Source organism: Sminthopsis crassicaudata, chromosome 3 (assembly GCF_048593235.1).
Source record: "Sminthopsis crassicaudata isolate SCR6 chromosome 3, ASM4859323v1, whole genome shotgun sequence".
Taxonomy (NCBI): Eukaryota; Metazoa; Chordata; class Mammalia; order Dasyuromorphia; family Dasyuridae; genus Sminthopsis; species Sminthopsis crassicaudata.
The window spans coordinates 647662671-647677317 of record NC_133619.1 but is presented as its reverse complement, the minus strand read 5'-3'; the positions used below and the strand labels follow the sequence as shown (position 1 = coordinate 647677317).

General features: G+C 44.8%; 1 protein-coding gene across 4 annotated transcripts in view; it reads left to right on the top strand.

Moving 5' to 3' along the window:
* The first annotated feature begins 660 nt into the window (after positions 1-660).
* The window catches only part of LOC141564577 (uncharacterized), a 28002-nt gene continuing 14015 nt past the window's right edge, over positions 661-14647 (top strand). The window contains exons 1-3 of one of the 4 annotated variants that reach the window (XM_074307210.1): positions 1533-2328; positions 7693-7819; positions 11097-14614. In XM_074307210.1, coding sequence (XP_074163311.1) covers positions 2296-2328; positions 7693-7819; positions 11097-12601 — 1665 coding nt within the window. In that variant the 5' untranslated portion in view covers positions 1533-2295 and the 3' untranslated portion in view covers positions 12602-14614. Of the gene's footprint in view, positions 1467-1532; positions 2329-2404; positions 2772-3800; positions 7570-7692; positions 7820-11096; positions 14615-14647 lie in introns of those variants that run through there. The other 3 variants (XM_074307211.1, XM_074307209.1, XM_074307212.1) reach the window with 3 other exon arrangements.

Genomic DNA, 14647 nt, shown 5'->3' with positions numbered 1-14647 from the left:
TCACTAAATCTCCCCCCACACACACAAATGGGGCCTGCTCATGTCTCTTGCTTTGCCGTCATCAGGTGAACCTTTGCTGTTATGTTATTTTACACTAGAAGCACCCCCTCCCCCCCCACTGGGCTTTTCTGCACAGTGGGATGTGCACTTCCACCAAGGCTTAAGGAGCTCCCACCTTAGCTAACCCCCTCAAGGGCAAACGGGGCTGGTCTTGGGGCGGAGCCAGCGTCACCGACTCCGCAGGATTCCCAGGCGGGGCTTGGAGGGTGGACCTGGACCCACCGACCCCTGGACTGGCCTTGGGCTGGAAGGCACCACTGACTGCGGGAGCCCAAACCCAGATCTCACGACTATTAAACAACTTGCTTCGGAGGGGGCCGGAGTGGTGACTTCTTTCAGAGGCGACACCACTGACATCCCGACAGGACCCAAGGGCCCCTGTGCAAAGATGGCGCCCCGAGAGCGTCTGCCTAGAGAGGCTTGAGATTGAGCTCGGCTCCAGATACTTAGTACCTGGGTGTCCCGGGCGCCGGTTAGCCTCATTTGCCCGTTTCCTCAGTTGTCGAAGGAAATGAGAACCCGATCCAGTGTCTTTTAGCCAGCAAGATCCTAAGTGGGTGAGGAAGGGTCAGGCGGGGCTAAAAAGCCTGAACAAGCCGAGCAGCCTTTGATCAGTCAGCGCGTGACTGGCCCCGGAAGGGAAGGGGGCCCAAAGCCCCCCAGGCTGCTGTGGGAATGTGGGGCGGGGGTGCTGTAAGCTGGTGCCTCTGTGGCCCACAGCCTGGAGTGGGGACCCACTTCTGAGGGGAGAAAACTGAGGCAAACAGGGGAGGGGACTGCTCCAGGGTCACATGTCATCCAGGTGGGGAAACTGAGGCAGGTGGGCAGGAAGGGACTGCTCCAGGGTCACACATCTCCCAGGGATCCGGTCAGATCTGAACCCAGAGCACTGGCTGCAGGGCCGGCATTCTGCCCCGTCAGCCCAGGCCTCTGACTCCCGGGGGGCGCTCCTGCGCCTCCAAAGATGAGGCTTCGAGCACCTTCCAGGACTTGAGCACACGGCAGCCTCTGCCTCAGTTTCCGGTCTGTAAGAATGGGCACTACCTCTCACAGGAGCCGTGCATTCATTAAGTGCCTACTGTGAGCTAGGCAGTGCCCTGAACTCGGGGGTCCAATGGAAGGTGGGTCCCGACCCTCAGGAGCTTACATTCAAAAGGGCCGCCCGGAACCGGAAGTAGAGAAGGGGGAGGGGTTCGGAAAGAACCTGACCCAGGAGAAGGAGGATATCACAGCCCCTCCCCCGCCGGGGAGCTGGAAGCACGTGGCCATCTCCGTTCCGAAGGCCTTGCTGTGACGTCACGCTCGCAGCCCCGCCTCCGCAGCCCCCAGCCCCGGGGCATGCTGGGGATTTCCCAGTGCGCAGCTTCCTGGATCCCGCTTGTTTCCTTTTCCTTCTCCAGCCCTGGGTGAGTGGGAGGGGGGAGGAGGGCATCAGTGCGCAGGCGCTGTGGCGTGGGGTTCCCCCTCCCTTCTCCCTTTGCCCCTTTCCCACGCGAGGGCCCAGTGGGGGTCAGTCCGCCTGGAGGAGTCCCCAAAAGCTCCTGCGGACGTGCAGGGGGGGGGAGGGGGGTTGCAATGGCGCGTGGGTGTGGAACTGCCCCTGTCACCTGTGGCTGAGATGGGGGAGGGCTCGCTGCCCGTACATCCCTGTGGGAGGGAGGGGCGCTGCTGAGGGTTTCTCGGGCAGCCCAATGACCCCCCACGCCCCGAGCCCGGGTTTTGCGCGGGCCTCTCTGGGCACCTCGGGGAGGGCGAGCGCTCCTTGCCTGCTTCCTTCCCGTAGACAGTGGGGGAGGGGGCGGCTGCTCCCTGTGAAGCGGGTCAGCATTTCTGGGGCTCTGGGGACCCCCCCAGACTTGGAAGGCCCCGTGCTACGGGAGAAACTGAGGCAGGCAGGGACTAAGGGGCGTGGCCAGGGCCCCACCGGCCTTCCGGGGATTCAGGGGAGCCCCACGTGGCTCAGGTCCCCGGGCTGCCCCTCCCCGAAGTGGGCAGGAGGCCGTGGTGTCCGGTGCTGGGCCCTGGGAGGGTCTCCGGGCCTCAATCTCCCGCTTCCTCCTCTCCTGGGGAGCAGCCGCTCCCCGCTGTCCCCGCCCCCAGAGCTCCGTCTGTCCCTCACTGTGGGCAGGTCCGCATCCTCCCGGGCAGAGGAGCCTCAGGCCCCGTCCTCCCTGTCTGAGCTCCCTCTCCCTCCCCAGCCCGGCGGGCAGAGCACCCAAGCCCAGAACCGGGCAGATGGCCCTTGGCAGCCGGAGCCCCTCGTGCCAGGTGAGTGCAGTCCCTCCCCGGAGCTGAGCAGCATCAGGGGGGAGGGTGGGAGGGGTGTCCGAGAGAGCCCAGGAGGCTTCCTCCTGTCAGAGGGAGGGCTCCCTAGCATGTCCCCCTGGCACTGCCCATTTCCTGCCCCCTCAGCCACACGGCTGCCCCCAGGGCTCTCTGAGTCCCTCTCCTTTGCCAGGTCTCGGGTCCCATCAGTAAGCACTGAGAATGTGGCTCCCAGGTGCCAAGCACTGGGCTAACCCCCAGGGGGAGGGGACGACAAAGGGAGGTTACAGACTAAAGGTCCCTGCCCTCCCTGAGCTAACAGCCTGGTGGGGAACTAGCATCTCATCAGGTGTGTCCACACCAGCTCTGTACAGTGTAGACGGGAGTCACTCTCAGAGGGAAGACTCCCCCAGTTTGGGGACCTGGAAAGGCTCTTTTTTCAGAAGGTGAGACTTTAGCTAAGATGGCGGGGAGGCCCAGGGGAGGAGGGGATGAGAAAAGCCCTGGATTATGGGATGGAGGGTCTTGTCAAGGCTCAGCCAGGGCTCAGGGACCCCAGGAGGAGGAGGGGAGGAAGGTGGGGGAAGCCTGGCCCGGCTTTGGCGCTGCTTCTGCGGCGTCTGCCATGGGCCGGGAGCCGTGGAAATAGGCTCTCCTTTGGTCCCGGTGTGAGAAGTGGCGGGGTCCTTGCCGGGGACACCCAGAGTAAGGGAGCGCAGGGGCCAGCCAGACACTGACCCGGGCTTTATTTGCCCACTCAGGAGCCTGACATTTTCCATGGGCGGCTGAGGGACGTGTGTCTCACACTGCCGCAGCTGACAGACTCTCCTCCTGAGCCACACGACTTCTCCCTTGTCTCAGCTGGGTTTTGTCTTGTAGCCAGAAGTTCTGGGTGAGATCCAGTTGGGGCACAGAGATAGAAAGTTGGGCCCGAGCACTGAAGGAAGCAGGGCGGCCGTGGGGACGAGGCCGGAGCAGGGCCCGGGTATGGCCGTTACGGCATCAGGAAGAGAAGGGCAGAAGCCGCTTTGTCAGGAGCCAAGGGCGAGGGGCAGCGAGGCTGCCGGAGTCTGGGCCTGGGATCGGGAAGACTGACCTGCAGGAGTTCTCTCTAGACTCTGGGGGAGCCCGAGTCACTGAAGTCACTGACCCCTGTCTCGTCGGTTTCCCCAACTCTAAAACGAGAACTCCGATGGGGTCCAGAAGCGTGGGACACTGCATCAACCGAGGAATGGCTAAGGAGCGAGTGTGAGAGGAAGGAACAAAGAAAGGAGCAAGTTTCAGGGCGTTTGGCTAAGAAAAGGACTGAGGCAGAATGATGGCTAGGGGAAGTTCAGGGCAGGGTTCCTTAAAAGTGGGGAGCTAGGTCTGTTTGGGGAAGCTTCAGCGTGGGGGGAGCTGGCTTTGGGGAGCGCGAGGGGGGCTCTCTGTTGGGGAGGGAGATGGTGGGGCATACAGTGGCCAAGTTGGTTGGCTTTGGCAAAGACAATGAGAGAAAGAAGCCCCTGGAGGATCAGAGGATGAAAGTAGCTCTATGGCAGACCAGACACTGCACGTGGGGGGTGGGGGGGCAAGCAGCAGTGTCTGCTCTTAGGAGGTGCCTCCCTATGGGAGAGACAGCAGGCACCCCAACATGGAGGCACCACCCATACGTGGTTCAGTAACACCTGGTTAGTAGCATGAAGGAGGCTTGGAAAAGTCAAGAGGTGGGATTTTGACTGAGACCTGAAGGAAGCGAAGAGGCCGAGAATCGCAGCATGTTGGGAGGGCCAGAGAACGTGCTGGAGCCCAGTGCTTTCATTGAGAATGAGTAGTTCCCAGAGAACTACTGATCCCCAGTGTTCAAGGATTCTAACAGCATGTTTAAATAGTTGATTTTTCAGAAATAAAGTGTCCACATTTCCTGCACATTAACTCCATCTCTAACCCAATTTGATAAAATTTTAATGTTCCTCATATAGTTATTCATTTCTCTATTAAAATAAATGTATTCCAAGAATATTCAGAAGTAATCAGATGGCAAAGACAGAAGATATTTTTGACTATGACCCATCATGTCCACTATGACCTTAATCGCCCAGTTTATGAATAGAAAACATTTCTTCACTTAACTGGAAACGAAGTCACGTACTAGTTACAGATTGTGGGTAATCTCTAGAATTCATAACATGTTTTCATCTAGTTAAGATTTCATTTCAGTCTTTTAGGAAATTTACTAGATCATTTCTTTGTTCCCTCCTCAGTAATCACTTTGATATTTTTTTCTCCAGAATATTAATCAGTATTTTGTTTTCTTACTCATTTACTTTTTTATCTTTGATCAGATTTTTCTTCTGCAGCAAGAGAATTGTATAATTATGTTTATTATTTGAACATGTTTAATATATACTGGATTACTTGCCATCTAGGTGAGGGAATGGGGAGAAGGAGGAGAGAATCTGAAACACAAGGCTATGCAAGGATCAGTGTTGTCAGATTATCTGTGCATATATTTTGAAAATAAAAAGCTTTATTAAAACCAAAACAGAATATTAATCAAGTTCCCCCAGAATCTTTATAGGATTTTTTTTTGGTGATTTCATAAATCTTTTATTTTTTTTTAATTTTAATTTTATTTTATAATTATAACATTTTTTTGACAATACATATGCATGGGTAATTTTTTACAACATTATCCCTTGCACTTACTTCTATTCAGATTTTTTCCCTGCCTCCCCCAACCCCCTCCCCCAGATGGCAAACAGTCTTATATATGTTAAATATATTACAGTATATTCTAGATACAATATATGTGTGTAGAACCTAATTTTTTGTTGCACAGGAATATTTGGATTCAGAAGGTAAAAATAACAGTTTACATTCATTTCCCAGTGTTCCTTTTCTGGATGTAGCTGGTTCTGTCCATCATTGATCAATTGGAATTGGATTAGTTCTTCTCTATGTTGAAGAAATCCACTTCCATCAGCATACATCCTCATACACTATTGTTGTTGAAGTGTATAATGATCTTCTGGTTCTGCTCGTTTCACTCAGCATCAGTTGATGTAAGTCTCTCCAAGCCTCTCTGTATTTCTCCTGTTGGTCATTTCTTACAGAGCAATAATATTCCATAACATTCATATACCATAATTTACCCAACCATTCTCCAATTGATGGACATCCATTCATCTTCCAGCTTCTAGCCACTATGAAAAGGGCTGCCACAAACATTTTGGCACATACAGGACCCTTTCCCTTCTCTAGTAGTTCCTTGGGGTATAAGCCCAGTAGTAGTATGGCTGGGTCAAAGGGTATGCACATTTTGATAACTTTTTGGGCATAATTCCAGATTGCTCTCCAGAATGGTTGGATTCTTTCACAACTCCACCAACAATGCATCAGTGTCCCAGTTTTCCCACAGCCCCTCCAACATTCATCGTTATTTGTTCCTGTCATCTTAGCCAATCTGACAGGTGTGTAATGATACTATAGGATTTTCTTAATGCTTCTGGCGTGGGGGAATTTCACATCACCTTGTCTCTTTCTCCTTCACATATTCTCCTACCTCCCTGGTAGAACTCATGTTTTTCTTTTTTCTTTTTTTTTTTTTATACTTTATTTTTAAAATTAATTTTATAATTATAACTTTTTTTTGACAGCACATGTGCATGGGTAATTTTTTACAACATTATCCCTTGCACTCACTTCTGTTCCAAATTTTCCCCTCTTTCCCTCCACTCCCTCCCCTAGATGGCAGGCAGTCCCATACATGTTAAATATGTTATAGTATATCCTAGATACAATATATGTGTGCAGAAATGAATTTCTTGTTGCACCGGAAGAATTGGATTCAGAAGGTAAAAATAACTTGGGAAGAAAAACAAAAATGCAAACAGTTTGCACTCATTTCCCAGTGTTCCTTCTCTGGGTGTAGCTGATTCTGTCCATCATTGATCAACTGGAACTGAATTAAATCTCTTTGTTGAAGATATCCACTTCCATCAGAATACATCCTCATACAGCATTATTGTTGAAGTGTATAATGCTCTCCTGGTTCTGCTCGTTTCACTTAGCATCAGTTGATGTAAGTCTCTCCAAGCCTCTCTGTATTCATCCTGCTGGTCATTTCTTATAGGACAATAATATTCCATAACATTCATATACCATAATTTACCCAACCTTCCTCCAATTGATGGGCATCTGTCAAGGGCTACAAATGAGCAGATGCAAGGTAACCTAGTATGTGAAGCTAATTATCAATTGGACAATTCTCTATTACTACATGTTTGGAGGATGACCCTCCCCAACTATTCTGGGCTGGCTCAGTCAGTGGGTGTGGACAAAGAAGGGGAAGTGAGATCAGTGGGTAGAGTAGGAAGGAGCAGGAGACCGGTTCATTCTCCTGGTGGTGGAGAGGAAGGAAGTGTTCGAATTGCTAGATATAATCCCTTGACCAGGACTGCAAAAGACCAAGAATAAAGACTTTTGCTTATTCTGACTCCTGCTGATTCTAAGAGATCCAGGGACTCAACAGGCATCCATTCATTTTCCAGTTTCTAGCCACTATAAAAAGAGCTGCCACAAACATTTTGGCACATACAGGTCCCTTTCCCTTCTTTAGGACTTTGGGATATAAGCCTAGTAGTAGCTCTGCTGGATTAAAGGGTATGCACAGTTTGATAACTTTTGGGGCATAGTTCCAAATTGCTCTCCAGAATGGTTGGATTCTTTCACAACTCCACCAACAATGTATTAGTGTCCCAGTTTTCCCACATCCCCTCCAGCATTCCTCATTGTTTGTTCCTGTCATCTTAGCCAATCTGACAGGTGTGTAGTGATATCTCAGAGTTGTCTTAATTTGCATTTCTCTAATCAACAGTGATTTGGAACACTCATGTGAGTGGAAATAGTTTCAGTTTCATCCTCTGAGAATTGTCTGTTCATATCCTTTGACCACTTATCAATTGGAGAATGTCTTGATTTCTTGTAAATTAGAGTCCGTTCTCTGTATATTTTGGAAATGAGGCCTTTATCAGAACCTTTAACTGTAAAACTATTTTCCCAGTTTGTTACTTCCCTTCTAATCTTGAGAACCCATGGTTTCCCCCCCAATCCCATTGGGAGAAGCATTTTATAGTAGGACATTTTCCCCAGCTTTTTATTCCAACACGATTGTCACTTCAAACAATGAAGGCTTTTCTCCATAATCCACTGGGCTCCCAATGCTTGGTTCCAAGTGTTGGCTCTGAAACTCCTAAAGATGAGGTGAGTTTTAGGCAGATCGTTGTTTTTTTTTTCCTGCTTCAGTTTCTTCTTACTTGGTGAGGATTGCTCTAGATAAATTCTGGAGCCTTTCAGGTCTAAATTATCTGACTTTTGATGGTTTAGAAGTTGGTGACATTCAGGGACATTATCGTGGACTTTACTGAGGAGGAGTGGGGGCTCCTGGACCCTTCTCAGAAGGAGCTGTACAAGGAGGTCATGCTGGAGAGTGTCCAGAACCTGCTGTTCCTGGGTAAGGACAGTTTCCTCTCTTTTCTTGGTGTGCAGTTACACACAACAGCTCCCCATCTATTGTTGCTTTGTTATTTTCCATCAATCAAGTACCTGTTGTTGATGGTGTACTGTTCCTTAGTGATGGTGTCTGACAGTTTCCCTGAAAACATAATGCTAAAAAAAAAAAATTGGGAGGGCATTCTGGTAATATGGCAGGATAGGAGATACTGGCTCCCCAGGAATCTCCCCAGAAATAAAAAACAAATTGCCTCGTGCAGAAGGGGCTAAACATTCCAGAGTTGTTCTCTGAAGACTACTGGATGGACCCTAGGAAGAATCTGACCTCCTTGTTTGGAGGTTTGGCCCAACTGAAGGCAAAACCCCTAGACAGACCTCAAGGCTAAATCGCCAAGCAGTGACCTTTGGGAGCTGTTAGGTTGCCTTGTGCTTTGTGCTCTTGCCTCAGGGATGGTGAGTAGGGATCAAAGAGCCAAGGGGGAAGGTTGCAGGACCTTTTTCTGTGACTGGAAATCGGGTCTAGTTGTGTTGATGAGACATGGCCAAGGAGTGAACCCAAATTAAGTGAAAGCTGTGGTTGGGGAGGAGATCCTGCTGGCCTTTGCAGGAGAGTAGAATCCCTGATTTTTGTTCCTGGACACAAAAGTGTGATGAGGCTTATTATTGCACACTAAAGGGTATGGGAACATTAGCTGTGACAGTGGCTAGGGGTCCTGGCCGTGACTCAGAGGTAGAGAGGAGGGCTCAAGCTCGGGGCTCCAGACAGATCTGAAAATAACAATGAGAAGCTACTATGGAAAGAGATCTGGGTTCATTCTAAGAGGAAGAAAGCGAAATTTGAAAAGTGTCTTCAGAGAGAAATATCAAATGCTCATAAGCCCAAAACAAGTTCTTGGAAGAATGTTAAAAGGACTTCAAAAATCACAGAAGAGATTCAGGAAAAATTAAGGGAAAAAAATGAGACCAACCCAATGAAATCAAAAAAGTTATGAAAAGAAAGTTAGCCAATTTGAAAATGAGACCCCAAAACTTAAGAAACAAAAATCTCTGAAAAACTAGAATCAGGGAAGAGGGTGCTAATAATGTTGAGAGCAAAAATCCTAAAAACCAAACCAATGGAAAAAATAGAAGAGAATGTAGAAACAAGTCATGAGAAAAAACAACTGATATGGAGAATAGATCAAAGAGAGACTATAAGAAGTGTTGGACTAGCTGAAAGTTATTTTTCTAAGAAGTGTCTAGATTCGTTATTTCCAGATATTATTAAAGAAATTTGCCCTGAAGTATTAGAGCAAGAGGTTAAAAGTGGTAGTAGGAAAAAAAAGTCATGCCATCTTTCACCCCTTGAAAGAGATCCTAAATTGAAAACTTAACAGGAGTACAGCTCCCAGGTTAAGGAGAAAGTAATAGAAGCAACAAGAAAAACAAACAAATAACTACTTAAATACTGTAGAGCTATAATCAAGATAACAGAAGACCTAGCAGTATCTGCATTAAAAGACCACAGTGCTTGGGATATTATATTTCATAGAAAAAGGGCACTAGGGTTGAGACCAAAAATAACAACCCAGGCAAGCTGGTATAGTCCTGAATGGAAAAAAAAAAAATGGATATGTAATGAATCGATAGGCATTCAGATATTTATAACAAAAAGAACAGAATTCAATGAAAAATTAGACTCTGATAATCCAGGTAAAATGTAATGTAAATATCAAAGACCTGTCCTACTGGGCTGTATATGGTCCAATTTTACTTTTTATGTGGGAAAATGGTTATCAGTATTCTTAAAAATGTCATCATTACTTGGGTAGTTTAAAAGAAAACCTTGTACTGGGTTAATAATGATTTGATTGATTAATGAGTTGATTCTTTTTTTGTTTGTTTGTTTGTTTTTTTTTGTTTGTTTTTTTCCTTTCTTGAGGCTGGGGTTAAGTGACTTGCCCAGGGTCACACAGCTAAGAAGTGTTAAGTGTCTGAGACCAGATTTGAACTCGGGTCCTCCTGAATTCAGGGCTGGTGCTCTATCCACTGTGCCACCTAGCTGCCTCATGAGTTGATTCCAAAAAAGATAAAAATTAATAGCAAGTTGAAACAATAATTTATCTAGCAATAAGAAGAGGTGTTTTGAACTCCATTTATGAAACAAATATGGTATTGCTATTCAAACCAGGAAGAATAAAAAAGAAAGAAAATTATAGACCAATTTCATCAATATAGATACAAAATTTCTAAAAAAAAATTCTAACTAGGAGATTATCACAATATATTACAACAATTGTACATTGTGACCATTTGGGATTTATACTCAGAATAGTTTAACTTATGAAAAATTATTAATATAATCTATTATGTCAATAATAAAAAGAACAAAAATTATATCATATCTATAGCTGAAGAAAAAGTTTTTGATAAAAAACAGCATTTGTAGATATAAATGAATTTTTCCTTAAAGTGATAAGTAGCATTCCTATATATCACTAATAAAATGATGCAAGAAGAGAGAAGGTAAGAGACACCTTATTTAAAATAACTCTAGATAATATAAAATTCTTGGGAGTAAACATGCCAAAACAAATCCAGGACCTAGATGAATATAAATAAATATTATTTAAAAATTTTATACAAATAAAATTTAAATAATTTGAGAGAGATTAATTATCCAATGTGATAAAAATGACAATTTCACCTAAACTAATTAATATTGCCAATACCAACCCAATTAAATTACCCAAAACTTATTTTACTTAGAGAAAATAATAGGCAAGTTCATTTGAAAAACCAAAGGTCATCAATATGAAAGGAACTAATGAAAAAAATAATAGTAAAAAAACATTTAGCAGAATCAGATTTTAAACTGTATTATACAAGATCTTAAACTGTATTATAATTATAATTAGAAGGTTATCTAAAGTAAGGATTTGAGGTCACTCTAATCTGTTGTCATTAAGTCTGGTAGTCATCTTGCCTTGAGACTGCTGCTTTTGTGAAATGTGATTGTTTAACTCTGTGTAAGTCCAGATGGGTTTGTGATGCACACCTCCTTTGCCACTCTCACATCCTATTTATCTCTTCTTACAATGATATAGTCTATTTAATGCCAATGTTTGCTCTAAGAGTACTCCCCTGAAGTTTTATTACACATAGCTGGGTTATGAGAAAGTTATGAGCTTTGGAAGTCTTCAATAACCATTGCCATTTTGTTTATTTCCAGTATTTGCATGTGTTTGTGTATATATATAGTGTATATATGTTTGATTGTTTGTTTTCTTCAAATATAGAGACCAGGTCTGAAGTAAATGAAATGACTAGAAAGCTGGGAAATTTTGTGAAAGAATGTGACCTGCAAAGATTCTTGAAGGATGGTCCCTGTGCCTTGACTTTGAAGGAAATCCATGACTTTAATATCAAGATACATAAGAATTCAAAAAGTGACTGTGAATTTGATGAAATTTGGAAGAAATTCACACAGTTCTCAGTTCTAAATCACTGTAAGAAAAAGATCTCAGGGAATGACTATTTTTGGGATAGAGAATATAGCAAAATCTTTACTGAACTAATAAAGTTTCTACAATCCCTTGAGAAGCCTCCTGAAATGCAAATGAATCCAGATAATCAATGGGAAATGGCCTTCAGCAGGAGTTCAAACCTTATTAGACATGAGAAAACTAATGCTGGAGAAGAGATTTGTGTAGGTAATAAAGGTGTGAAGGTCTTGAGTCAGACCTCTAAGCTCATTACTCGACAGCCAATTCACAGTAGAAAGGAGCCTAATGAATATAATGAATGTGACACAACTTCATCCCATCACTCATCCTTTCCTTCCCATCCTAGATTTCACTCTGGAATGAAAAGATATGCCTGTGCCCAGCATGGGAAAACATGTGTTTGGAAATCAGGTCTTGATAGATCTCAGAAGATTCCTGTGGGGGAGAAGTTTTATAAAAATAATGAATGTAGGAAGGCCTTCTGCAAATCACTCCTTGTTGACCACCACAAAATCCACACTGAAGAGAAGTGTTATCGGTGTAATCAATGTGGAAAGGCATTCTCCGAGACCTCCAGTCTTGCTACACATCGGAGAATCCACACAGGGGAGAAACCTTTTAAATGTAATCAGTGTGAAAAAGCTTTCACACAGAGGTCCAGTCTTGCTGCACACAAGAGAATCCATAGTGGAGAGAAACCTTTTGAATGTAATGAGTGTGGAAAGGCTTTCACACAAAGCTCCCATCTTGCTACACACAAGAGAATCCACAGTGGAGAAAAATTTTATGAATGTAATCAATGTGGAAAGGCTTTCACACAAAGCTCCTGTCTTGCAAGACATCAGAGAATTCATACTGGAGAAAGACCTTATAAATGTAATCAATGTGGAAAAGCTTTAAGATGCAGTTCCAGTCTTGCTAAACATCAGAGAATCCACACTGGAGAGAAGCCATATGAATGTAACCAGTGTGGAAGGTGTTTTAGATCTGGCTCCAATCTTGCTGCACACGAAAGAATCCACACTGGAGAAAAACCTTATGAATGTAATCAATGTGGAAAGACTTTTAGAGAGAGTTCCAGCCTTGCTAAACATAAGAGAATCCACACTGGAGAGAAGCCTTATGAATGTAATCTATGTGGAAAGACTTTCACACAGAGCTACAGTCTTGCTGCACATCAGAGAATTAACACCGGAGGGAAACCATATGAATGTAATCAATGTGGAAAGGCTTTCCAGCAGAAATGCAGACTTGCTGCACATCAGAAAATCCACTTTGGAGAAAAACCTTATGAATAAAACCAAAGTGGAAAGGCTTTGAGATAAAGTTCCAATCTTACTAAACATGAGGAAATCCATGCTACAGAGAAATCTTATAAGTGAATCAATATCGAAAAGTTTTCAGATTCAGCTCCAGTTTTGCTAAACATTAAAAGTCCTACAAACATAATTAATATGAAAAGAGTTTCAGACAGGGCCCTAGTCTTTCTAGACTTCAAAAAGTCAACATTGAAGAGAAATCCTAAGAATGCAATCTATGTGGAATGATTTCACACTGAGCTCCAGTTTTGCTAAATATCAGAGTGAATATTGGGAATATGGCAGAACTTTTCATTGCCATTTAGCATATTTAGCAGAAGAAGTTCCACACTTGATAGAAACCTTAAGCATATTATCAAGGTGGTAATGCCTTTAGGCAACAATCATTTCATATTTCTCTTCTTTAAATTCACATTAGATAGAAATATGATCTTTGTCATCACTCTTCAGTCTTGGCTTTCCAAGACCATTATTTCCAAGCAGAGCTTGGGGTTTGTTCTCTGTTTGGCAAAACATGAGAAAGGAGCAGAAAGGCCAATGAGTGGAACATGTGCCTTGAAGGGATTGCTATAAGACTAGAGAGGTCTGAAAAACACCTGTGTTCAATTTTATGGCCTCATTTTCCAATTTATAGACTTCAGGAGTTAGATTCAGGGCTTCTTAAACTTTTTCCATTCACATGACCCCTTTTTGCCTGAAAAATTTTTACATGACACCAGGTATTTAAGTCTATAAAGTAGGTAAACTAGGCAATTGATGTTCTGATAATTAATAATTTCACGATTCTCACATTCAAGTAAGAGATGCCATACCGGGTCATGACTCACAATTTAAGAAGCTAGAGATTCCATGATGTATATCCCATTTATACAGGAAATCAGCTTTTTTAAAGCCTTTGTTTCTGTGGTAAAGGCCATATTATTATAGAGGACTTTCAAGAAACTTGTCCAGAATGAATATAACAGTGTCTTGAAATTGGGTCTTGTGCTTTTTCAGCCAGATCGTTTGACATTTCAGCATGGTGCATTTCAGCAAAATGTCCCATTTTATCCTGAGCTAAGGATGGTGTACTGCCATTACTGCCTGAGGGCAGAACCTTGGGGGAGTGCTTCATCAGGCTGAATCTAAAGAGAAGCTCCAGCTCAGATGCTCAGGAGGGAATGCCTCCCCTCTTGGAAGACAGGAGGGATCCCCCATCATCCCTTCTGGCATGAGAGGGCAGCCCCCCACAGAAACTAACCCCCCCTCAGTCTCTGGTAAGTGAAGCATTCTCCGACAGTTCTGCCTGTTGGATTCCACTCCTCTTTCACTTGATGCCCAGAAAGCCTCTCCTTTGCCACCCCCAAATCTCCTCCCCATGGAGGAGTCAAGGACCCTACAGGCCCCTCAGGCTTGTGTCTAGCCCCAGAATCCTCATGAACTCCACCCGTTTCATTTATTCAACAATGAGTGTTGGCTGCTGGGGGCTCCATGGCTCGAAGATGGAGTCAGTTGGGCTCACTTTACTGAGTTTACACCTGGCCTCAGACACTTACGAGGAGGGACCTGGGCATGTCACCTACAGTTTCCTCATCTAGAAAAGGAAACAGCAAAGCTGTCGGGCAACTCTTCCAAGAAAACCCCAAATGGATTCATGAAAACTGGCAAGACTAAAGCAATCGAACAGTGGCAACCGTAAATTGTCTTAACCTCATCACCTGCAGTGTATGAATGGTGGCCAGTGACTGAGAGCCTGGGAGAAGCCTGGGTCAGCATTTGTGGATCTCAAAAGACAGGAGTTTCTTTGTCTCTGAACCATAGGCTTGAAGAGCCTCAGTCACTGCCTGTGACCTGAATCCCAGCCTATGTGCATCAGGTCTTCTGCACATCTTCTGGGGTTCCTCGGCCTAGCATTAATCAGTGAGAAGGCTGTTCAGGATAATGTTAAAAGATTCTGTGCCCTGAGACTTCCTGCCTCTATTAAAATTGTCTTATTAAAGATGATGGAGTATATGCCATTAGTCTTGCCTGTGTTCTGTGTTCTAG